Below are 27,563 nucleotides of genomic sequence, written 5' to 3'. Positions count from 1 at the left end.
CTCTTAAATTAAAGCTGAAAGTCCTCACTTCTGTCACTTCTTGATTGCTTAATTTCAAATCCACTGTGGTGGTAAAGAGAGAGAACACGACATCAGTGTCCACATACTTATGAGCCTAACTGTATTTTACACACCCATAGCTGTACACACTTTTCTACCTTGTTAAGGCGACACTGCACATTATTTCCTACAATCGACAAACATGTTTAGCTGCAGTACATTTGGTAAATCTGCACATTAAATCCTTAATCTTATACCCAAACACACACTGAGTAAAGATGTTGGTAACAGAGGAGTATTCGTTACGCATTTCTGTTCTGCAGTCTGTCAGGACATTTCTTCAAGAAGAACTAATTCGATCCTCTGGCAGCTTTTTCCGATGTGTTCACTGCTGGTTTTCTAGTCCCAGCTGACTGCACAGTTCTCGTCAATGGAGTGAAGGCCTGCGCACTTCTTTGTGTCTTTGCTAGAAAGTGCCGTCTTCATCAGTTTTTTTAAGATAAACGACATCTCCGTTTGGTGTGGGAGGTGAGCCGTGTGTGTGTGTGTGTGTGTGTGTGTGTGTGCGTGCCGATACAAGTCAAAGGATCCTCAAACTCTGGATGACCTCTCCCAGCTCTAACTGCAGGCCTCTTTTCCAGCACAATCACATGCTTAGCTGCTGGCACACATTTCAGTTCATCTCTGCACAGCCTTCAAAAAATAACTTGCAAGCCTCCCCTTATCTTTCCAAGCAGTTCTGTCTTCACAAAAGAGTTCATGGTCTGCATCGAAATGTGCCACGGTGTTCTAGAAAACACAATACGTCCACATTGATTCAGCAGATTAGTAAAAGCCACAACTTGATACAATTGTATTATCCAACTCGGAGATTCAAGCACAGCCAGCCAAACTGGATATCCTTTCCTTCAGAACAAGCCCGATTATATATAAAACTACCATCCTCATGGGAACTGCCTGAACTGACGCCACTCTGTTATTCAGGTCTTCTGGAAAAATGTGGCCTGCATATTTATGAAAAGGTGTCAGTTGGTTGACAATAAAACATAAAACTTGGTCATGTAAAGTCAAAGATAAGCTGTCTGGTAGTCAGCCATTGTAGTAGCTATCATGGAATTTGAGACGCACAGCAGTTCTGTTACCACCTTTCATTTGTAATGAGAATTGGGTCGTTTGAAGACATCCACAGTTAGGATTACAAAGCTGTTTAATCATTTTAAACTATATTAGTAACTGACAATTTAATACATTCTCTGTTACTGTCTAATGAATGTACATGAATAAAACACATTGTCACGCATGGGCATCTGAGGATCACCTTTTGGACTCTGCTGAGGTATGCAATACCACTCTATGCCAATAGGGGGCGCTGTCACCAATAGTATTGTCTCTTTTTCTCTCTGCACTACCAAGAAGATGCCCAGCGAAGGCACCTGAATTACTCCTACGTTGTCACAAAATGCCCCCTCCCCCCCTTCCAGTCAAACCACCTGTAATAAGTCCCCAGAAGTCACCGCACACTGGAGAGATTCCGAAGGACTGGAAAATGGCAAATATCATCCCATTACATAAAAAGGGTGACGGGGCAGAGGGCTTAACATGAAACATCACAGGAAAATGAATGGAAGGAATTATTAAGGATAAGACTGAGCAACACCTGGCAAGGACAGGACAGACAGCATGGGGTCAGAAGAGGGAGGTCGTGTTTTACTAACATGCTGAGTTCTATTAGGAGGCAAGAAAAGGATACGACCAAAGTGGAGCTCATGAGATTATTTATCTGGACTTTCAAAAAGCATTTGATGAGGTGCCACATGAGAGGGTGGGCATCAAACTAAAAGAAGTGGCAGTTCAGGGTGAGGGTTGTAGAATTGGCTCAGACACAGGAAGCAGAGGGTGATGGTGAGAGGAACCTCCTGAGAACTGGCCGATGTTAAGAGTGGTGACCAGCAGGGGGCAGTGCAGGGGCAGCTGCTATTTTTAATAATAATAATAATTCATTACATTTATATAGCGCTTTTCTCAGTACTCAAAGCTCTATCCACACAGGGAGGAACCAGGAAGCAAACCCACAATCTTCCACAGTCTCCTTACTGCAAAGCAGCAGCACTACCACTGCGCCACCTGTGATTTTTAATAAATATAAATGATTTAGATAGGAATATAAAGGACAAACTGGTGAAGTTTGCAGATGATACCAAGATAGGTGGATTAGCAGATAATTTGGAATCTGTTATATCATCACAGAAGAACGTGGACAACAGACAGGCTTGGGCAGATGAAATTTAATGTCAGTAAATGTAAAGAATTACACATAGGAAGTAAAATGTGAGGTTTGAATACACAGTGGGCAGTTGGAAGATCGAGAGTCCACCTTATAAAAAGGATTTAGGAGTCACGGTGGACTCTAAGCTATCGACTTCCAAACAGAATGTCAGGTTATATAGCGCCTTGATGTGTGGAGTACAAGTCACAGGAGGATCTGCTCAACCTTTATAACACACTGGTGAGGCCTCAACTGGAGTCCTGGGTGCAGTTTTGGTCTCCAGGCTACAAAAAGGACAAAGCAGAACAAGAGAATGTCCAAAGACGAGCGACTAGGCTGATTCAGGGCTACAGGGAGTGAGTGATGAGGAAAGATTAAAAGAGCTGAGCCTTCACAGTGATGAAGATGAGACCTGACTGAAGTGTTTAAAATGATGAAGGGAATTAGTCCAGTGGATCAAGATGGTGACTTTAAAATGAGTTCATCAAGAACACGGGGACACAGTTGGGAACTTAAGGGTAAATTTCACACAAACATTAGCAGGTTTTTCTTTACACAAAGAACCACAGACACTTGGAATAAGCGACCAGGTAGTGTGGTGGACAGTAAGACTTCGGGGACTCTCAAAACTCAACTTGATTTTTTTTTTGTAAGAAATAAGTGGACAAGACTGGCGAGCTTTGCTGGGCTGAATGGCCTGTTCTCGTCTCAATTGTTATATTGTCCTAATGTTCTAAAAGAAGGCACCTCAGTTGGAATTGGAGTGCAAGAGCTCCCTGTCACAGACCTGCTCGTGAATTTGGACAAACTGACAATTTGTTTTTCTATTGTGCCCCCGAGTGCCTATTTCTGTTCAGTTTTTTTTTTGTGCTTAGTATTAAACAGGGTGGCCTAATTGGCCCCCAACTTTTCTTTGGGACTCCTCTGCTCCTTTACCTGTTCAAAATATACACTATATGGCCAAAAGTATATGGACACAACTCGCAATGATGGAGATGAGGAGTTTCATCATTAAGAGGCAGTCATGCAATCTCCACAGGCAAACACTGGGTCATAATGAAGAGCTCAGGGACTTTAAATGTGACACCTTCACAGCATACCACCTTTGCCACAAGTCAGTATGTGTCACTACAGTATAGTGAAGTGGAAGGAGCAACAACAGCACAGTCATAAATGGGTAACACACAGTCTCACCTCACTTATCAAGGCCTTTCTCCCATGACTTCTTACATTTAAGAATTATGGAGGCCACTGTGCTCTTGGGAACCTTCAATGTCCTGGGGCCGCCGAGTGCTGAAGTGCATACAAATCACCTATTGTCTATGGCATCACTCACAACAGAGTTCCACACTGCCACCAGAAACAACATCAGCACAAGAACTGAGCATCAGGGGCTTCATCAAATAGGTTTTAATGGCTGGAAAGCTACACACAAGCCTACCTGCTCCGATACACAATGCAACACATGGGCAGCAGTGGTGTGAAGCACCTTAGGGCAGTGGAGCGTTCTCTAGAGGGATGAATCACACTTCACTGTCGTGGATTTGGCAGACGCCAGAAGAAAGCTGCCTTTTGGACTGTTATAATGCCTACTGCAAAGTTTGGTGGAAAAGGAATAAAGACAGGGCTGGGCCTGCTGGACCCTGTGAAGGGTACTGTTCAAACTACACTGTTAGACATTAAAGACATTTCAGATAATTGTGTGTTTCCAGCTTTGTGAAGGCCCTTATCTGTTTTTGACATGACTGTGCCCCTGCGCACAACACCAGGTCCATAAAGACATGGAGGCACTGGTGTGGTCTGCACAGAACCATTCTGAACACCTCTGGGATGAACTGGAACACTGACTGTGAGCCATGTCTTCTCATCCAACTTCAGCACCTGACCTCACAACGGCTCTTTAAACAGAATGTGAACAAATTCCCACAGACACACTCCAAAACCTTGTGGAAAGAGAAGAATGGAGGGGACTCCATAATGGTGTCCATGGCTTGGGAATAGAATGTCCAACAAGTTCATATAGGTGTGCTGGTCAGGTGCCCTCAAACGTTTGGCCATTAAGTTTATCTGAAAACGTATCGGCGTCAAGTGAAATTTCAACTTTATCGTCACAAGCAGTCGGTACAATGAAGTCTCCACAGAATAATAAAAATAACACGATACCAACAAACAGAAGAAAAAGACACAGACAGAACACGGCATCGTACATGGAGTGTAGCTGCCATGATCGGGACTTTTAGAGTTTTATAGCCTGTCCCTTGGCGTGTAAACATAATGGAGATGTTGTTTGGGGAGTTTTACAGGTCAAGGAATTAAATGGTCACATTGTTTTTATAAATGTAGGACATTTCTAAAGGTTTCATTTGTGAAATCATTTTATTTATTATTATGGTCACTGCCCTTGTTTGTGGTCTGGGATGCAGTATGCCAGGCTGTTGTTAGGCACAATGACCAGGGGCCTCATGTATAAACGGTGCGTACGCACAGAAATGTTGAGTACAAACGTTTCCACACTCAAATCACGATGTATAAAACCTAAACTTGGCGTAAAGCCACGCACATTTCCACGGTAACTCATACCTTGGCGTACGCAATTTCTCCGCTCGGTTTTGCAGACTGGCGGCACCCAGTGTCAAAGCAGTGCTACTGTTCCTGTGTGGTTACCCTTTCTTTCTTAGCTCCACATTCCTGACGCGGCTTTATAAATACACTGAAACTAACTGCATATTGTTTATTTGTGTAATGCATCTGATTGTAATTAACCTGCAGCAATATAATGGTCCAGGGAATAGCCATAGTATTCCAAATACCAGAACTGCTTTAGCGTTGTTACTCTCACTGTACCTTCTTCTTCTTCTTTCAGCTGCTCCCGTTAAGTGTTGCCACTGCGGATCATCTTTTTCCATATTACTCTCACTGCACCACTCGGAGTATTTATATCACTGTATCTGAGTGGGGAATCACAGCAGCAGCTGATCGGAAAGAGAATTATCGGTATACAATTTCAAGTACACACTACCTCAACCACGGCAAAAAGCGTCAAAGCCTTTCCTGTACGGACCTCACGTTTCAGAAACAGTTTCATCCCAAGAACTCTAAACGCACTCAATCAGTCCATCAAGTGCTCCTTGTAGAACTGTTTGGACTTATAAGTACAATCACCTCACTGTAAACTTACACTACAGTTATAATATTACACAACCTGCGCCACTTTATAAAGCGCGTATGATGACAATTACATTTTTAAGATGAAATGCAGCAAAATATGTTGCTTATAGTATACAGATAAAACTTTAACTTCATTTAAATAATCTGTATTGTTTATAATTAAACATGTGAGGACACGGTGCCGCAGCGCTAGCTAGTTCACAGATAGCTCCTGCCTTGTGCTGTATTATTGCTGGTGCTGACGCGACACTGGAAGGATAGACGAATAGAATAATTAAACATGTACTATGAAGATATTTCAATGTTCCTTAAAAGTTTTGAAGAATCGGCGTTCTAAGCTTACAGATGGCTTAACGTCTATTACAGAGCTGATTGTGTGTTACAATTGGGTATTTGGAGAAAGAAAAGTTCGTTTGAAAGAGACAGTACTTCTGTAATAAATTATTTCATCGAAGGTCACACATGGCGCAGCAAGCCCTTGCGTGAGATATGAACAATCACTGCGCCACCGTGTTCCCATGTTTAATAACATGCTTTCATTCCTATCATCATGAAAATGATATCACGTATACATCTCAGTATTTTAATTATTCACAGAGCTGTAATATCTCGAATGTAATGCATTCTGTGTCCTGTCGGAGAAAGAGAAAGAACGGAAGCACGTAGTGATTCACACACATAGAGCACATAGAAGATCAAATACAGAACAAAGCATTTAACGTGCTACTTGAGAAACTAGTAAAATAAACGATTTTAAGATGAAGTTTATGATGTTCTACTTTAATGGCAAAATAAACTACGTAATTAAAGTGCAAATTTCGAGATTAAAGTTGACATTTCATGCTTTTTTCCCCCACTGTGTGCCAATTTTTTTTTTTGTCTGTACCGTAATAAGCTTTTATATGACACTCAGACGGTGGGCTACGACTTGCCTTTTCACGCAGACTTTGATATGTGATTTCTTTTTTATTTCGGGCACTGTGTGACTTTGTGAACTCGATCTTTCGAGTTTCTCCGACACTCTGTCACTCGATCAACTTCCTTTTGTTGTTTATACCACTGTTTAAAATAATCTCGACCCCTCTGCTCTTGAAAATTATAGACCCATCTCTAACCTGCCTTTCTTAAGTAAAATTCTAGAGAAGGCAGTCATTATACAGTTAAATGAGCACCTCAATAAACCTGCTATTCTTGATAAATTTCAGTCAGGTTTTAGAACAAATCACAGCACAGAAACTGCACTCGTTAAAGTAGTAAATGACTTGTGGGTAAATGCAGACAGAGGCCATTTATCTGTTCTCATCCTCTTAGATCTGAGTGCCGCATTTGACACCATTGATCATAATATTCTTAAGAATCGCCTTAGTCAATGGGTGGGCCTCTCTGGCAGTGTCTTAAATTGGTTTGAATCCTACTTGGCAGGGAGAAAATTCTTTGTTAGTTGTGATAATTATAACTCAAAGACACATGATATTCTATATGGTGTTCCACAAGGCTCTATCCTGGGTCCACTGCTCTTCTCAATCTACATGCTTCCATTAGGTCAGATTATCTCAGGGCACAACGTGAGCTACCACAGCTATGCTGATGACACACAGCTGTATTTATCAATAGCACCTGATGACCCCAAATCTCTTGATTTGCTAACACAATGTCTAACTTGTATCTCAGAATGGATGAATAGTAACTTTCTCAAATTAAATAAAGAAAAAACCGAAATCTTAGTGATTGGCAATAATGGATACAATGAGGCTATTAGAAATAAACTGGATGCATTAGGATTAAAAGTCAAATCGGAGGTAAAAAGCTTAGGGGTAACCGTTGATTGTAATCTGAATTTTAAATCGCATATTAATCAGATCACTAGGACAGCATTTTTTCACCTAAGAAACATAGCAAAAGTTAGACCTCTTATATCATCGAAAGATGCAGAGAAATTAGTTCATGCGTTTGTTTTCAGTCGGCTAGATTACTGTAACGCACTCCTCTCAGGACTACCCAAAAAAGACATCAATCGTTTGCAACTAGTGCAGAATGCAGCTGCTAGAATCCTTACCAGGAAAAGAAAATCCGAACACATTTCTCCAGTTTTGATGTCACTACACTGGTTACCTGTGTCATTCAGAATTGACTTTAAAATTCTGCTTATGATTTATAAAGCTTTAAATAATCTCGCTCCATCTTATATATCGGAATGTCTGACACCTTATATTCCAAATCGTAACCTCAGATCCTCAACTGAGTGTCTCCTTAGAATTCCAAGAGCAAAACTTAAAAGAAGTGGTGAGGCAGGAGGCCTTCTGCTGTTATGCACCTAAAATCTGGAATAGCCTGCCAGTAGGAATTCGCCAGGCTAATACAGTGGAGCACTTTAAAAAACTACTGAAAACACATTACTTTAACATGGCCTTCTCATAACTTCACTGTAATTTAATCCTGATACTCTGTATATCTAATTCATTATAATAACTATTCATTAAAAATCTGTACTAACCCCTACTCTCTCTTCTGTTTCCTTTTCCGGTGTCCTGTTGGTGGTGGCGTGCGCCACCACCAAGTACCCAAAGCACCATGATGTTCCAACAATGATGGATGGATTAAAAGCCAGAAGTCTGTATGACCATCAGCATCAAGTGACTCCGTGAAAAACCCGAACTACAAAGAGGACTATTTCATTTATGTTAGGTAGAATGCCCAGAGGGGACTGGGTGGTCTCGTGGCCTGGAACCCCTACAGATTTTATTTTTTTCTCCAGCCGTGTGGAGTTTTTTTTTGTTTTTTCTGTCCCCCCTGGCCATCGGACCTTACTCCTTTTTATGTTAATTAATGTTGTCTTATTTTAATTTCTTATTTTGTCTTTTATTTTTCTTTTCTTCATTATGTAAAGCACTTTGAGCTACTTTTTGTATGAAAATGTGCTATATAAATAAATGTTGTTGTTGTTGTTGTTTACACCAACAAATAGTACGTTTTTCCTTTGCCTCCACTTGGTATTCGCTGAAATTCTTATATTTTCCCCTGTGCTTTTCCCATTGTCTTTTCACAGAAGGCTATTTATATTGATTTGCATATTCAAAGAGGCGTAATTCTGGGAGGAGTTGGGGCGGGACAGAAGGCGCGTGCACGTGCGTTACTTTTCACGCTGATCGGGATTTATGTAGTGGAAGAACGTGAAAGTTTGTGTGCGCACAGATTCCTGCATCTGGATTTTTCTGTGCATACGCACAATCCCGCTTTTGTGCTTACGCCATGTTATAGTGTGAGTTCTACGCACGGCGTTATACATGAGGCCCCTGGAGTGTGTGATGCAGAACATCATTATTGGTATGGTATAAATATCAGTTTGTGGATAAACTGAAACAAGTCCTTGCATCTTGGCTCAGACTATGTAAAATGTTCTGGTTACCGACTCTCACTGCATCTGAGGTTTTGGCTCGTGTTCTGGCCTTGATTTATTTGATGACTGTCCTTGACAGAAATCTTTTTTTTGTAATACTTGAGCTCTTTGGGCTCCAGTGGTCTCTTAAATAAGTTGTTTTAGGGTGCAGCTGCGCAGCTCTTGTCTGCAATTAATGCCAGAAGCTTATCACATAACCAAGGATGAAACTACCTTGGCATTCCATATACGGTACGGGCCTACGTCATTTCTGTGTGCTTATCAGGTGTACGAGGTTAATAAAACATTTGTGTAATCATGAGAAGAAATTCAGCAGAGCTGCTTTTACTGCACTGACTAGGTATGTTGAGGCGCTGTGCTCCCATGATGCCTCCTCGTTAAGCACATTGCTGGAGCCACAAGAGCGGCACTGGACCACCTGCCATTTACGACCTTGGCTTGGTATTATCATTACGATCCAACTTCTCATTCAATTTTATGTTAAACTGCTGTCACCTTGTGCCGTTTGTACAGTAGCACAAACACACACTAAAGGGTGGGCAAAAGTAGGCTCACAGTTGAGAGTACGCCAAACACAGAGTTTATTCTTGTACTAAGATTTATTTATTTATTGTATTATTTATTTGTTTTCTTATTGTTGTTACTGTTATTTCATATCTTTACTTACAATTTATCTTTTAGGTCATTTGAGTACTTATGAGATTGTACCTACAGTAAGTGCTCTGTGCCATTCTTTCGAGGTAATAAAGCTGTTGTAATAATCATAACCTGTATGTGTGTGTGTGTATATATATATATATATATATATATACTGTATATATATATATATATATATATACAGTATATATTACACACAGACACACATATTAGATACACAAGAAATAATTATTCAGAAGTCAATATTAAGTGGCTATTTAAAGAAGGTTATGCATCAGCCACATGCATGCACTCGCCTACACCTTTTATCATGGATAACAACAAACTACTGTGTATATACTGTAAGACACTTGTCCTGGAGAATAAAATAGAAATTGTTTTGGAACTGCAGACTATTTTTATTAAGATTTCAGTTTTGCTCAAATGAACTAAGATGAACTATAAAGCAACACAATTACGAAGTCATTTACAGAAGCCTTAAGGAAATTGAACTAACTAATGTACCGAGGCAATTTACACTGAAAGCATCCTCTCTTGTGGACTAATAATTTATGACCCAAATACATTTGTATTTTTTTTTTTTTTTACCAGTAAGTTAAAACTTTAATGTGCCTGTTTTGTTGTGCAAGGAATTTTGGTGCTTTTAGGTAAAATGGTTAGCCAAGTTTTATAATTTAATAGTAAATGAAAGGTATGAGATTGTACAGATTTACACGAGATCAACGCTTTTGGGCAGAGCCATTAATCACAGATACAATGGCTAATCACGTGTGAAATGTCACATGTCCTGGAATCTCACATGTGATTTCAACATAACTAATGGCCTGTCTGAAGGACAGAGAGAACACAAACATAGGATGCGAAGTCAGAGATCAAGACGTCAAAAAAAGAGAGAGCGATCATTTCATCTGGACATATTGCCAGGTGTAGACGTGGCACCAAGGTGACACCATGAGCCATAAATCCTGAAATGTACATGTCAACTAATAAGTTAATTCTCCAATAGCAGCTGATTAGAGAAAGTGGGGGGAAAAGAAAATAGAAGCAAATTGCATGAAAACAAGTGCATGATACTCGGGTCCAAGAAGATGACGTTTCTCTTTTCCCTTTTTGTATTTTATTATTCTTCAATGAGCGTTTAGTGTAGTTGTGTTTGTGTATTTTAGTATGTGCTACTGTCAGGCCAACGATCCTCCCCAGCTCATCTTTAAAGTGCTTCTTTTTATATACATTGTTGTATTCTTCATTATCATTCACGGTTTCTTTTATAACATTGTTGTCCTCATTTATGATTTCTTTAATTATGCATTACCCATTAATTGTATTCTATTTGTTTATTATTTAGTACCTATGTGTGTTTTTTGGCCCTCTCACGTTCTTTGTATTTTGTGGGTGGCTCCCCAAGAGGCGGGGCCACCTGTCCATCACCATTAAGCGACTGCCCCAGTCCGGTGCGGTTCATTATGAATGCACTCTGGTGGATTTAGGTGGTTCTTGTGACTGTCACAATATTCTTTGTGTTTTTGCTCTAGTTCTCGGCTTTTTGCTAATGTCTCTTAGATTATTCTTGAGGGTTTCGATTTGGACCTTGTTTACCTTTTATTACCTCTGTAGGCAAGTCCTTTTTGATTATTTTTTGCTCCCGTGTTCTTTTTTTTTTTGGTATATTCCTTTCTCTGTCCATAAATTCTGCTTTTATACAGACTGTTTGGAGCCTCACTCTATACAAGCCAGGGGTTGACAGTGATCCCCCTCCATTGTGGGGCACTTTGAGAGTGTTTTTGGACTTAACAGAATATATTTTTTGAATTTTGAAAGTGAAGCACATTTTGGCCAGAGTGTCAGCCAAAGTCCGCCACTCAAGTAAAAGCAAGCCTGACGTTTGTGTGTACCTTTACTGGGCAGGCTGATGGGATTTTGGTCTGCTTCTCTTTGTGTTTTTGAAGGCTTTGCATCATTTTTGGCACCTTAGAAAGATTAAACCACACAAGTATGCATTTCCACGGAGCTGATATACGTAATTATTCCTTATCCACTGTGTGTTGAGCCAAGGGAGGGTGGGCCTTCCTAACGCTGTAGCTGTGGAGTCAATGCCTAGCCCTATAAAAACTGGGAGGAAACTCAGTATTGGTGTCGTGACTTTAGTTTAAACTTCTGTTCTTCATCTCCCGCTCTCTCTACCGTTTTTTCATTTCTAGATTTTCTGATTATTATTGGATTCTTGGAGTTCATGGAGCTTGTGCTTTCATTTAAGGAACTGTTCTTTTGATTTTGTATTTGACAGTTTTTATCAAACTCCTCAGACTTTGTTCCCAGTGCTTCCAGGATTGTCTGCATTAGGCAGGTTCAGTGATGGATGGATGGATTGATTGATGGATTTTCCCCCTGCACTCTCCAACCACCTTTTGAGGTGACCCCCAAGTCTGTACCCCCGAGTGCACTACTTGGGGAGGTAGCTGTAACATTGGTGCATTACGACTTTAAACCTGCCCAGGTCTCCCTTTGATCAATATTATTCCAGCTACCCACAATTAATTCTGAATGTCTTACAATATGGTTTCTTGATTTCCAAGAGAATGTTTGGTTAATCTGTGATTGCCACCTATACTGTAGCTATCCAATTACCAAATTAGTCTAAAATGCCTTTTCCTACATATTTGTTGCTCAAGTAGTCTGGCTCTTTAAGCAGGCACTAAATCACGTCTGCCACTAATGATTATGAATACGCTGCATTCGCATCCTTCTGCTGTGCAGTACACGGGCCTAAACACAAGATACAGCACATTTACTATAAAATATTTAACCACCCTTTAATGCCATTAAGGCAATATTCTTTGCTATATTTTCTTCACAAATAAATAATAAATGTGACCAGTCAGTAAAAATTACCCTCAAGAGCTCAGAGTTTCTGGGTTATCCTGCTGTCTCCTAACTATTTGAGTCGTAGCATTTTAAAAGCCCTGAAGAAAGAGCAAATCCATAGAGGGACACACACACACACACACACACACACACACACCCAGCACTACTGTGAGCCAGTGGGGACATTTATCTTGCAGTCAATTACATTCCTAATGAAATGCCTTAAATGTAAGAAAGCGCTTTATGTGCAGATAAAATCCTTTACAAAAGAGTTATGGTCCAGAATGAGGAAGGCTGCTCTGAATCTGAAGTTTTACCGATTGTTGTTTCACAGAATTTCTCTGCTGCTACTTCATTTGCAATGTTGGCCCCCATCAGCACGCTGACATCGATTCCCATTTTCTCACGGATGATATCAGAAATCAACTTGAGTCCCTCTGGGCCTTCATCAATTCCCTGTGGTGAACAGAAGAGCATTTTTATTTATTTAATTGCCACAAAGCAGCACAATTATCAAACTGTGTTAGGAAAGCAACAGCAATAGTTTTAGCTAATTAAACATGCAAAACAAAAGTACAGATTAAGCATAATCATTACATTTACCATCCCAGCAGGGTGAATGTAAATACCACACAGAATCACAAGAATGGAATTTGCTTAATTTAAAAGAAAATTAATGGAAGCCAACATTGATTCATTGGAACACGACAAATGGCCAAGCCCAAGGAAGCTTGTGGTGTGTTTATGGCTGATTACAACATTCAAAGTTTTCTTTTGCATAATAAATGGAGCAAAGACAAAAGAGCGTAAAGGAAACAACAGCCTGAATAGTCAGTTAATCTTCTGCAAGTCTGTCCAAATTGTCTACACTAATGAATATTAACTAAACGCTCAAGAACTGCCAACAATGACCTCACTAGTTATGTGTCTCTGACTTTACTGACTGATCGGTACTTGCGTTTCTGACTGTCTGCTCAATGAAACAACTCAATCGTGGCCTTACTGAATGTCTGCAGAGGAATATGAAAAGCTCTTTACATCAGGCTGAACACAAAGAAATGATTTTACTGATAAAATTAAATAAACAGGAAGGGGAACTTAGTCAGGACCGGGATTACAGGTGAATTAGAGGTAACACCAGACAGGAGTCAGCCCAAAAGACGCCCTAGCAGAGCGTTTACAGTGAGTAGTAACTTGTGCAGCTCCATCAGGGTCGATGGCCTGTTATGGCAACATGACAGTCAACTACTTCTGGAATTACAGGAGATGGAAGGGCCCTGTACAACACTGGCTAGTGGAGCAGATGTTCCCCCACAAAGACAGGTGGCAGCTGGGAGTTCCTATATTGGGTGTTTGGCTCCCTGGTACTCACTGACCGTGAGAAGGTGGAATGGCCCTCTGATGGAGTACTGAGATTCAGGGACCACCGTAGGAGCTTATTAATGATCCTGTATGCCATCTCCAGGATATCGTCAGAAGTAGGGCACGGCCAGACGCTTTTTAACTTGGAATTAGGGAGTAGAACAAGGGTTCAGGTGGAAGGAGGATGGCGGCCCTGGTTGTTATGCAAAGGTTTTCAATTTCAATTTATATGCATTGGGTTCTAACTTAGTAGTAGCTCGACCCAGAAGGACAGCTCGGGTTTTGCTTTTCACTCTTGATATGCTACTTTGCTCTAAACAGTGATGGCCTAGTAGAATACGACTATTTCTACTCATTAAAAGTGTGTTTCTACCTTAATACCTTCACTGGGCTTTGACTTAACTGAAATCTACAGGTCATGCCACTTGCAGAAATTCTCAGATGACGCTGCACTTATGGGGTGTTTTGATAAAGGGGATGAGGCACAGAAGGGGATTCAGGGTGAGAACTTTGAGAACTGACTTCAGCTTAACATCAGCAAAACCAACGAACTGTAATGGACTTTCACCGCACCAAAGAGTCTCTATGCCTGGTCACTAATTAAGGAGTGGATGTGGAGGTGCAGGTGGGACGCTCCCACAAGTACTTGGGGGTCCACATCAGTGACAGGTTAGACTGGTCACGTAACACAGAGGAACTTTAGGAGGGCAGGCAGAGAAGGTTCTGCTTCCTTAGGAGACTGCATTCCTTGAATGTGGGAAGTGACATCCTTTACATCTTCTACAACTCGGTGATGGTCAGTGTGCTGTGCTGGGCTGGTGCCATCACTTCAAGAGAGGCCCACCAAAGCAACAAGGTAATGAAAAGAAAAGGCTCAGTTATGGGACACACTGGAGGTAGTAACAGAGGAGAAAATGAAGACAAAACCGAGTGTCATTATGAACCATGCTGCACATCTTCTCTCTGACACATCAACATTGAGGAGTTGCAGCCAATGAATTACTCAGCAGAAGTGGGTCAAAAAACACAACTGGGGGTCCTTTATAGCAACACCAATACACCAGTATAGCTCCTCACTGGGACTGGGACTGCTGAGTCAGAAGTTTTCTTTCTTTTTAGTCATTCTGGTGTGTGTTCAGACCACTGAGTGTAAGTGTGTGTATACTGTACTTATTTATCTATCTATTTATGTAGATATTTACTGAAAGAGCTTCTGTAAAAAGCCAAATTTCCCCCTGGGGAAAAAAAATGTTCTATCTATCTATCTATCTATCTATCTATCTATCTATCTATCTATCTATCTATCTATCTATCTATCTATCTATCTATCTATCTATCTATCTATTATATAGTGCCTTTCATCTATCCATCTATCTATCTCTTTACATTTACAGATGCACAATGCAGCCTGTTTAATCATGTGGCTGGTGTTTTAGTAAGGACTTATTCAAAACAGTGAACTATTCCTCCTCTATCTTAATACAATTACAGAGCTTTCTGTTAAACTCAATTGTACAAAACCTGTGTTTATAGGTTTTACTCACCCCTGTCACTCCACGGTTCACCATGGTATTTTGATTTCGGTAAAGAAGCCCCTTTCTTGTGCACTTTGGAATCCATTGTATTTATTCCAGGGCTTCAATGCCACCACAACAATTACAAAACTGCTTTCTCTTTTATGAATTGCTGCACTTAATATTCACTGACTTTCACTTTACTAATTTGACTGCACCCTCTGCCTGAATTGCTTTCTCACACAAATGCCTCTTTTCCAGAATATTGTTACTGAGCGGTCTTACAGGGTCTGGCAAACAAACCTGAAACTAAACAATCACAAAACACTACATCACCCTTAAAGAGAGTGCTAGGGTCTTAGGCGACTACTCTGTGTGTGTGTGTGTGTCTCTCGGTCTGCCTCGAGTTTTTAGGAAGGTCTCTTGTTCAGTCCTCAGCCCTCTCTTATTCTAGACCTGCACCCTGAGTTTAGGTCTTTTACACATTAGAGTCCTTTGTGCTGATGTTGGCTCTGCGTTGTCTCCTACTGCCCTGTGTATTTGGTCCCTAGGCATTCACAATTTTGTCCCAGTTTGAGTTCAGTTTCTGGCAACTTGTACATATAAATTTGTAAGGCAGAAAAAGGCCGAAAGAAAAAAAGAGGAGTAATATTTATTTTTGTAAATCCTTAGGATCAGAGTACAACATGATCACAAGCTTCCTTAAGAGACAGACTGCAAAAAATGCCCACTTGATTTTTATGGATTTGTTTTTTGTATAGAAAATAAGCCAACTTGCAATCAGTGCCTGGTTACCTGTGCAAGGTACTTCAGCTTTCAAGGTACATCTGAAACCAATAAGAAGACTGGAATATTAAAAAGAGAAAGTTGTGCATAGCGCATACACTTATAGACATTATTGAATTTGACATCTTCATGGTAATGTCTTTCAAATCACAAGTACGACTGCTTTTATCTTCTTCTACAACTGGAGTCCCGGTGGGTGAAATGACTGAGAGTCACTGGGGGGACTGAAACAGGAACACCTTAAGTCACACTTACCGCAGGGTCACCTCGGCAGCCCGCCAGTAATTACTACCTCTATTAACCTTGCTGGCTGACCATTTCCCCAATTAGCTACTCCTCCATTCTTTAAAGGGCAGCACAGTCCAATTTGATCTCACACGTTATTTCACATCCTGGGCAGGCGGTCGACTTCCACAACTCACAGTAAACATTCACGCACGCTACTGTCACCTTTGGCACTTTGGATTGGCAAGTGAAATGTGGTCTTTAATTAATTCAGTTATTAGTTTCTTTATCACTGACTGGCTGATGCATTTGTGCTCGACATCCCAGCATCATCGGGCTGCGCGTTTACAAACGTACCTAAATTTTAGAAGGGGAGCAGAGAAACAAAAGCCATGTTTACAGTTACAAACAGAATTTTTAATTAAACATTTTCTACAATTGGTGACTCACTTATAAGTTTTACAGACCACTCTGATGTTGGGTCAAACATAAGGCAAGTCAGCTCCCATTCCTTCATCAAGCACTAGTAAACCATCTTCATATTTCTCTGCTGTACCTTTAGTTGTTATAATGGCTTTAATGTCACAGTTGTAAAGAGCATTTTCAATGTCAGCAATGCACATTTGATGACCTCAGCTGACACACAGAAGCGTCTGCATCTCAGGCTGTGTCCACACCAGTGCATGTAGTCTGCATGGTCACCTTTCATTCACACTACTCCAACAATTTGAATCCCAAAAACAGAGACGCTCTCTAGAGCCGTATACTTCTCTGAAAGTGAGTGATGCATTGTGGGTAGATGAAAACGGAGACTTCCATTTGCGCTCCATTTGGTTTGTGTGGATTACATGGCCTTTCCCTGATTGGATCCTGCTCATCACGACTGCTTGTCTGCATGTTATTCTTACAGCTTTAAGTTTTCTTGTAATGATTACCTTTGAAATGGCATCTATGCTGTGTGGGTAGTCTCCGAACCCCCCAATTGTTCATTTTTCTTCAGGTGACAGACGGCGCCCCTTGTTTCTTTCACATGAAGCCTGTAAACCATGAGGACTGATTGAGACCATTTAGATAGGCCCAGGGGTGGCTGGGTGGTCTCGTGGCCTCAGAACCCTTGCAGGTTTTGTTTTGTTTTTTCTGTCCCCCCGGCCATCAGACCTCACTTTATTATTTGTTATTTAGTACAAGCTGTGTAAGTCCGTGCTGTAAAAAGCCCAGGCTCCTAGAAACTATTGAAATAAAATTCAGCGATTTCACTTTGTCGACGTGCTCACCCCCCTTGTCTATAGGCGGTTAAGCGAGTTTCTCTCTCCTCAGAGGTTTCGTTTTGCCGATGTGCTCACGTCACTTGTGTTTTAGTGGCTAAGCGAGTTTGTCTTTTGTCGGTTATGTCACTTTCTTTCAGCTTCATGCTGTAGCCTCGTCCTTTGTTCTTTTTCTGACTTGTCAACTTGGGGCCGCCTTGCTGGCTCTTTGAGCTTCATGCTGTAGCCTCGCACTTCCGGGCTGGACAGACAGACAGACAGACAGACCCACTTCGACGTGTAGACGTTTATATACAAGATTGCCTGATCTTATTTTTTTATAAACTTTTCTTTCATCATCTTGTAAAGCCCTTTGAGCTGCACCATGTGTATGACAATGTGCTATAGAAATAAATGTTGATGTCACTGCACTCGCACTCTATCTTCAGCCACTTGGCTGGCCTTATCCTCTCGTGTGACTCTCAATAACAACGCCACCTCATCATCAGTCCAAACACAACAATCTGGTTTATAGCATCATTTGCTTCTTCGATTGTTTTAGTATGGAAGAAGACACTTTCAAAAAACGATGTGAAAACATTAGTGAGGCTACTTTTTAAATGAAAACACAATAATGTGGATGAAGCCTTAGATGGCTCACTGCTGGCAGGACACACAATGAGTAACGCAAAGGCCTAACAAAAAATAAATTAAGGTTACCTGCGTTACACTCAGCTGTGACTGTAAAGGGTTTGGCTTAGGGTCCCAAACATGTCAGGTCGGGCTCCATACACTCAGCCCTGTCAACTGTTTGAGTAAATACCAGTAGTTCTGTCTGGGTGTTTGTGTGCAAAGCGGCGCCCCTGACGTTTTCTCTTTGATCACATTTTGCGTTTTCAAGTTTCACATTTACTTGAAGGCTACAGTTTGCTTGATTTAAGAATCTGTGCATAAGTAAGAAGCACATCACGCTTTACAGCAAAAAAAAAAGTTAAAATAATAATGAGAAATATAAAAAAAGACATGTTATACACATACTAGTTGATTACCCAGTGGCTTCGCTCACCGAGTGCAAGGGAAAAAAATAAAATGTTGTCTAAGTTATTAAACAGTAAAACATTTTAAGAATTAAAGATACATTGAGCACTACTGGAGTGGTTTGGGGTAAACAACATTTTAAAGGCGCTATAACACAACAGGTAAGTAGTACTAACAGCAGCTAAAATGTATTTGGATCATCTCTCGGTAGTAGATCCCCTTTGAAAGGCACTACATGACTGCTGTGGTACAGAAATTACATTTTCTATGTGAACATCCAAAGTTCTGTCTGACAACTTTGCACTATGTGCCTGTGATTTAAGAGAAAAATAACTCTGATAAATGTGGACGCTGCCCTTCCGTGCTTAACGGGCAGAAGGTCTAAACAATTCGCAAGTCCAACACTTTACATGAAGAGGTCTGTACATATTCTTAGACGTAAACTCTCCATCTTCTTAAAATAATTGATCACAAAAGCAACCTTGAATGTTGTGGGGTTTTAGTGACCCAAACTCACATTAAGGGACAATAAGTAGTCATGCAGGGCAATTTACAAACAAGAGTCCTGGTTCGATGGCACCGATTACACTCATTCGCAAAGATTTCCACTTTCCCAGGAGCCGACGGGGCACTTGAAGTGTCACAAACAGTGCAAGAAGAGAGGACGCTGCCCAAAACTGTGAAGCTCTCGACCCGGCAGAGCAGCCCGACATTCTGCGCCTCTCAGTGTCCACTTTGTTCTCATGACCCCTTGCCACTGAAGGCGGTCTCGTCTTCACATTGTTTACAGCTCAGTGCAGTTAAAAAGTAGAAAGACACAAAACTGTTTTCCTCATCTCATCTCTACTATCAAGTACTGCCAACTAAATAAAAGTTACAATGTGGCAGTTTCCACGACAGTCACGTGGACGAATAAATAAAACTTCTCTGTTAGAACGCGCCTGGCGATTGGTTCCTGTATTATAATATGTTCTGTGGTCATACGTAATTTCTGTTTCAAACACGAAAAGAATTTTATATATATATATATATATATATGCTGCAACTAAAATATTTAAGCTATGGTTGAAATCACCGATTTTTGCCAAAGTTAAAAAGGCGAATAATTTAACAAAACAACTGAAAGGCCTAATATAAGAAATCTGGCACTTGAGCATTCAGTCCGTCAAGCTGGAGACCTAATAGCCCAGTTCTCCCAGTACCTCACTCACAGACACCATCATGGACAGAAGAGCCTGGTTAGATGCTGCACACCAGTGCTACAGAGTGCAGGAACGAGAGGACAACACGTGTTTAAACATTATTAAACTTTTTATTCACAGCTTGAAATGAGTCCTTAAAACAACAAGTTGGTTTGGCTACTTGTAATAGATACTGCTCTGTAACAGATACGGAGATTGTGAATTACTGAGAAGTAATTATAAATGTACCTGAAGGATGTAACATTTTTGTATAAAGTGAAGAATCTTATGAGGCTGTGCTCCAGTTAAGCAATCCAAAGGGTTGTTGGCATTTTACTTATTTTCTCTCTAAAATGTTGTAATAGCAAACTCTAGCAGCACTGATGGCCTCTCACCAATAAGAGAAGGTCCCACATCAAGTACAGAATTGCTTAATAGATCCAAAGTAGCAGGCCTTGAAACACAACAGCATTTTGTTTTTTGGGTGGGCAGCCGCGCTATTAGCTGTCATGTATTAAGCAGGTGACGTGGTAATACATTCCGGAAATGTAAAGAAGTACACAAATGACGGGATGAAACAGACTCAGTCTATAAAACGTGAAAACTTTACATCCTCCTTGAACAGAATCTTAAAATCCACAAAGAAAAGGAGTGGAATGAGGAAATGTGACTTTGCTCACAGCAGCTCACCTTGATCAGTGAAATGCCCAGAGCCCTCCTTGACACAGTGCCAACCATCTCGTCACACAGTTTTCGGATGAACTGATGTGGCACCACAAACACCAGCACGTCTGCATCCTTTGCTGCATCCTTCAGGGTTGGAATTGCCACCTGCACAAAAAAATACAAAATGTATCAGCGTATACAAAGGGTTTGACTGTTTTTTGAGTAAGTCATCAGCTTTGGCATTTAATGTGTGCTGTTGGTACTCAGTTGTTACAATCATTAGGCCGTGGGAGGTGTGCAAGAAAAATGTTATTGTATTTTGTACCCATGGCAGCCTCACAAAATGATTTCAGAAATACAGACCACAGTTCATTCATGCTTTGACGCAGTGAACGATACCGTTTTTTAATATCCCCTGACAACTTTATTTCTTAGTATTGAGTTCATTTCCTTCATTACTCCTTTAATATAAACTTCCCCAATAAATTCGCTCCGTTCCCTCAGCCTGCTGCCCCTCTTTCCCTATTCAATCTCCTCTCTCACCACTGCAAACATCTCAAGTCTGGTTTAGAATTTGTCCTTTCCTACCCTTCCTTTAAATATTATTGCTCTTTTGTTCCTTTCATATAAACTCGTCCTTATTTATCAATAAATAATATTCATATTTTATCTTGAAAACTTGAATTAACGGACGCCCCCCTTCTTCACAATGTTCCCACTGATCTTGAGGAGGAGAGGAAGTCATTCTTTCGGTTGTAATGTTCCCCGTGAGATGCTGCAGCCATTCTGCGCTCTTAGTTTTTGTTTCCCCTCCCCAAGTTCCCAGTTTAGTAAAATGTTATTTTAAGTGATAGCAGGACCAGTGAGAATGATGTCAGAGTTGGAAGGAGTAGAGGATTCAAAACTAAAAGATCACCAAGAAGGTGCAGAGATAGAGTAAGAGGTACAGTATCATATATAAACGTCTATGCGTGGAACTGTCTGTCTGTCTGTCTGTCACGGAAGTGAGAGGTGGAGTCAGGGTGAGGGCTCCGCCTCCGAGGAAACAGAAAACTCGCTTAGCCGCTAATAACACAAACGAGGCGAGCGCGTCAGCAAAACGAATCCTCCTAGGAGTGAGATGCCCAGACGAGTTCCTTTCAATCACCTGACGTCTCCACATTTCAATTTTCTGACGATTTCAATAGTTTCTACTTGGACCCCGGACTTTTTACAGCACAGGCTTACACAGCTAGTAGTTTATAAACACCAAAATGTTTTCAGAAAGCAACGCTTATTTAAAAAAAAAAAAAAAAAATTGTCTTGTGTAACTTCTTGCCAGAACGATGCCAAGTTAAACAGAAAACAAACAGCGTCACTCAAAAAAGTACTGAATCCACTACCTACAAATGCACATGAAGGAAATCTCTCAATGTTTTGCTTTAAATTTGCCATCAGTTGCTGCTGTGACCGCGGTGTGTGCCGAGTCCAGAGATACTGCACTTTACAGATGGCGTCCCCCGTCACACGCGTTTGTCTTTTAATGGGAGCACATAAAGGGATGCAAGGTGTGAACCTCCATTGCCAACTGATATTGATTATCACTAGCAGGTCAGCACTGAAGACATGGCAGCTTTTACCTGTGACAAGATGTGATAAATGTGGGAAGAAATCAATTGGTTCTACGTGTGCCACTTCACACCCGGAGCCTGAAGGTGTGAAAATAACTCGGAGAGTTTGCCCTTCAATCCATATCTACAGCAAATCAGGAATTGCCTGACCTAAGAGAGACAATGAGGCTCTATGCACTAAATTTAAAACTGTTCAACTTCCATATCAAGTATCTTCCCTATTAAGTTCTTCATCCTCACAGTTCTTTGTAAAGGTCCTTAATTCTACTGCACTCGTGTCCTCTGGTTTATACACGCTGACAGCCACTCCTCTAGCTAGCGGGCATGTTCCTTTGTCCCATGCTGGGCTCATCTGCTTTTTCTTCCCCAACACCTTCTCTAAAGCTTTGGTCACAGTCTGGTGGTAGACTCAATAGCATTTTCTTATTTGTCACATTTCTTATGTATTTAAAAGTCTTACTTCCCCTGTGTACCAACTCTGCCCATCTATGTGGCCATTTAATTGCTGGTGTGGGTTACAGTCACATGTGCCCATCGTTAAGTCTTTCACAGCTGTCCTAGGACACCTTATGGCAGCCCACTACAATAAAACAACACCTCTTGTCTTGTCAACATAAACCTTGTGGTGTTTGTACCCCCAAGTAATCCTGATAGCCTGAAGTGGTGCACCAGTGTAGCTATGGTGACTTTTAACTTTGGGATGCGTCTGATCAATTCAACATGTGCCACTTCACACCCAGAGGTTGAACGTGTAAAAATAATGTTAAAAAATACTCTTCAGCCTGCAAAGATGCAGAATGCTGGGCAGTCGGATATTAAGTACAACTTTAGATCCACACATGTATGCTACTGTAAGTAAAGACAACAGAAACTAACTAAGCTTGGGCTTTTCTGATCCCACTTTGCCAGAAGCTGCTGATGAGATCACAATCACAAATGTCATACATCAGGGCTGTCTGGAACTTTGGGAACACCTATTGAAATTATTTAAATGTTATATTTTCACTAGGGGGTACCCCCTGCACGCTTCGCTCGCCAGCCGCTTCACGTCTCTGCCACTCGCATTGTGAAGAGGGGGGCTGAACGCACCCCAAGGAGACGCGGTCACTCCTCCGAAACCCCCTTTTAAACGGTGATACAATGAGAAGCAGATACACTTATTTTTACCTCCTCTTTGCTCGATCAGCTGCAGCGGCTGCCGTGCCGTGTGATCAGCATCTCCTGCTGCACTTCAAACATTTCAAAGCCTGTACAGCAGCTCTCCTACTCTTTGTCTTTTATTTCTGGCCCCGGGTGTGTCTTGCAAGATGGGAGTTCTTGATATTTTTTTAGTTTATAATTTAAAAATGGAATAAGAATCTGAAAATCTAACAACATCACATTAAAGTTCGATAAATTCTGAAAAGAATGACACCAAGTATATATATGTAGGTTTTAAAATAAGCATGACAAAAAACGTGACATAAAAATGTCACATAAAATCATTGCACTTTCAGGCTTAGGATTTAATCATTTTTTTTTATTAATTATTATTTTATTAATCCTAACTAGCTATCACTTTTCTAAAAGGAAGGTTCTCCAAGTGCAAATTGATGATGCATTAAAAAAAAAAAATCAGTAAATAAGGACTGGCACATTTGTGCAAAACTAAGAGAGCCGTTTCACTGAATATCCCTTGGCACGTCCCTTACCATCTATGGCAGCAAGCAAATGTAGGAATACTAATCCATTCTTCTCATCTACACTTGCTTAACATTTCTCATCACACTTTGCCATCTGCTCCAGATGTGCTCATTGGTTAGGAGGATGGCCTAATACTGCTACGTGGGTAGGCCATTCCAAAACACCAAATTGTTTCTCCCATTTATTCCATAAATTCCATACATTCTGAACTAAACTTCAACTTATGGAGGCCAATGTTCTCCTCTTGTATGCTTCTGTAAAAGTCTGATGCCAAATTACCCACCTGCATGGGCACAAATGTAGCGACAGTAAGGGGACGGGTATTGTAACGGTACACAGCCATAGATTTTTGACAAGACTCCCATTTTGGGTTGTTGTTGTATTGACCAAAAGGAAACTTTTTAAAAGCAGATGGGGAGACAAACATCCTACTGGGCCTTGAAGATGAATCTTTTTCACATTATATGAGCATGGATGTTATTTACTTGAGGAATATTTATTTATTTATTTATTTATTATTTTTTGCTGAACACCCCGCAATGAAGGCCTCTGCTACTCAGCATGCATCATAATATTTATGGACGACCACAGACATCAGTTACAGGAGTGTTGTCTGGACATCCACGTCCGCTCGCTTTGGAGACGTCTTGAGAGAGTTTTCTTGTTGCTCTGTGAGGTAATTTTGAAAGCTGTTCACATTTAGTCGAGTTTCCATAGGCCATCAGATTCTCTCCATTTGCAGATTATATATCTTAACACTAAGTAATGGACTCCCAAACATTTTGCTATGGTTTTATAATTCCTGCCAGACTACTGAAAAACTGTTAATGGGGAAGCATCTCATTAGAGTGTGGCCTGGTGAACATTATACCAAACTGCATGTGGAAAAGTAAATTAATAATAATAATAATACATGTACAGGTGCTGGTCATAAAATTAGAATATCATGACAAAGTTGATTTATTTCAGTAATTCCATTCAAAAAGTGAAACTTGTATATTAGATTCATTCATTACACACAGACTGATGTTTAATCAAATGTTTATTTCTTTTAATGTTGATGATTATAACTGACAACTAATGAAGTCCCAAATTCAGTATCTCGGACAATTAGAATATTGTGAAAAGGTTCAATATTGAAGACACCTGGTGCCACACTCTAATCAGCTAATGAACTCAAAAGCCTTTAAATGGTCTCTCAGTCGAGTTCTGTAGGCTACACAATCATGGGGGAAGACTGCTGACTTGACAGTTGTCCAAAAGACGACCATTGACACCTCGCACAAGGAGGGCGAGACACAAAAGGTCATTGCTAAAGAGGCTGGCTGTTCACAGAGCTCTGTGTCCAAGCACATTAATAGAGAGGCGAAGGGAAGGACAAGATGTGGTAGAAAAAAGTGGACAAGCAATAGGGATAACCGCACCCTGGAGAGGATTGGGAAACAAAAATGTGGGGGAGATTCCCAAAGAGTGGACTGCAGCTGGAGTCAGAGCTTCAAGAACCACCACACACAGACGTATGCAAGACATGGGTTTCAGCTGTCGCATTCCTTGTGTCAAGCCACTCTTGAACAAGAGACAGCGTCAGAAGCGTCTCGCCTTTGGACTGCTGCTGAGTGGTCCAAAGTTATGTTCTCTGATGAAAGTAAATTTTGCATTTCCTTTGAAAATCAAGGTCCCAGAGTCTGGAGGAAGAGAGGAGAGGCACAGAATCCACATTGTGTGAGGTCCAGTGTAAAGTTTCCACAGTCATTGATGGTTTGGCGTGCCACGTCATCTGCTGGTGTTGGTCCATTGTGTTTTCTGAGGTCCAAGGTCAACGCAGCCGTCTACCAGGAAGTTTTAGAGCACTTCATGCTACTTGCTGCTGATGAACTTTATGGAGATGCAGATTTCATTTTCCAACAGGACCTGGCACCTGCACACAGTGCCAAAGCTACCAGTACCTGGTTTAAGGACCATGGTATCCCTGTTCTTGATTGGCCAGCAAACTCGCCTGACCTTAACCCCATAGAAAATCTATGGGGTATTGTGAAGAGGAAGATGCAATACGCCAGAGCCAACAATTCAGAAGAGCTGAAGGCCACTATCAGAGCAACATGGGCTCTCATAACACCTGAGCAGTGCCACAGACTGATCGACTCCATGCCACGCCACATTGCTGCAGTAATCCAGTAACTAAATATTGAGTGCTGTACATGCTCAGACTTTTCATGTTCATACCTTTCAGTTGGCCAACATTTCTAAAAATCCTTTTTTTGCGTTGGTCTTAATTGATATTCTAATTTTCCGAGATACTGAATTTGGGACTTTCATTAGTTGTCAGTTATAATCATCAACATTAAAAGAAATAAACATTTGAAATACATCAGTCTGTGTGTAATGAATGAATCTAATATACAAGTTTCACTTTTTGAATGGAATTACTGAAATAAATCGACTTTGTCGTGATATTCTCATTTTATGACCAGGACCTGTATATAGCACTTTACCAGTGCTCAAGGTGCTTAAAACAAAATGACACAAACAGTGCCTGCATAGAACAATAAGCACAGTATATACAAAAGTATTAAACAGAATAAAAGAAAGAGTAAACCAGAGAGGCGGCACGGTGGCGCAGTGGGCAGCGCCAGGTCGAAGCCAGCTAGTCGAGTAGCCACTCAGGCTGCAGAGCGGTGAACCTTTTCTGGACAGGCTAGTTTGCATTCTGGCCAGCACTGTTTGTATTTGGTGTGCTGCATGCACAGCAGTTTGGATTATGTATTTTGCCATCTAATTTGTCTCCAGTTCCATTGCTTTACTATGATCTTGCTCTTTGTTTATTTGCTCCTTTGTCTGTTGCTTATGACTTTGACTCACTCACCCTGACCTGTCCCATGATTCCTACTCCATGTATTAACTTCTGCCATCCAGTGCACTTACTGCCCAGGACAAGTACAGCAGTAGAAGTAAATGAGTTAGATGTTTCACATAAAGGCAAGACATGAATAATAATCCTAGGAAAATCAATTAACTTCAGCTTTCCCTACTAAAAATAAATAAAAATAATTCACTCACTCCAACAAACAATATTTAGTATAAGATGATAGAAACGGTTAGAGGGAGTACAAAGCATTTTGATTCTGTTCAAGTTCTTGAGTTACTGTGTTACAGTGGGCACTTGATTATCTGTTAAGAACTGCTGGTTTCCTTTACTGGTCCTGTTACTGTATGTGTAGACGTGTATTTCATGTGTCGGTGTAAGCACACTGCTGAAGTGATTTCATCCTGTTCCCGGCACTAAACTTAATCCAGCATGGCAGTTACCTAGCAAAAAAGAAAAATTACATCCTTCAGTGCATGCAAAACCGACCCATATGGCTACTTACCACGTTGTGTGGCAGCTTGTACCCTGGCAGGTACTTGACATTCTCATGCTCCGTGTTTATGATGTCTGTCAGCTTCTTTCCATTCACCGTCTCTTCATACACCCACATGTTTACAGTGGGGGCAAACTTGGGCACTTTCTGCACATTGGTGCCTATTATCCTGGCAATAGCTGATCCCCTGAAACACAGAAAAAGTGCAGCAGTGCATAAATACCCAGAAGCCCCTCGCCTGCGAATATTCAAACCAGACATGAAGACAACACAAATAAACAGGCCCAGGTGAAGAGAAGCCCATGCAAATCCTCCAGCTGTTCCAGGAAGCCCTTTGATGAGATCTTTTTGTTGTAATGAAGAACTACATTTACTTTACAAGATGCCATTCAAATGACTTCATCCAAACTTTAGCGTTGTATTGTCATACACCATTTCCAAATTTCTGCTTCTACAAATATCATCGCTTTCTAAGGTAGGAAATGTCATACGGAAAGGAGAGGAAAATTGTGGATTTTGTGTGTGTGTGCATATGGCCCTCTGAG

General features: G+C 40.9%; 1 protein-coding gene across 1 annotated transcript in view; it reads right to left on the bottom strand.

The window, feature by feature from the left end:
* The window catches only part of gpd1l (glycerol-3-phosphate dehydrogenase 1 like), a 94,321-nt gene that overhangs the window by 33,443 nt on the left and 33,315 nt on the right, over window positions 1–27,563 (bottom strand). The window contains exons 2-4 of the mRNA XM_028817851.2: window positions 27,028–27,205; window positions 20,391–20,531; window positions 12,668–12,806 (exon numbers count right to left, since the gene is read on the bottom strand). Of these exons, the coding sequence (XP_028673684.1) occupies window positions 12,668–12,806; window positions 20,391–20,531; window positions 27,028–27,205 (458 nt within the window). The remainder of the gene's footprint in view (window positions 1–12,667; window positions 12,807–20,390; window positions 20,532–27,027; window positions 27,206–27,563) is intronic.

The sequence above is a fragment of the Erpetoichthys calabaricus genome, chromosome 13, assembly GCF_900747795.2.
Source record: "Erpetoichthys calabaricus chromosome 13, fErpCal1.3, whole genome shotgun sequence".
NCBI lineage: Eukaryota > Metazoa > Chordata > Cladistia > Polypteriformes > Polypteridae > Erpetoichthys > Erpetoichthys calabaricus.
The sequence above is the reverse complement of the archived record's forward strand: the minus strand, read 5'-3'. Positions and strand labels throughout refer to the sequence as shown.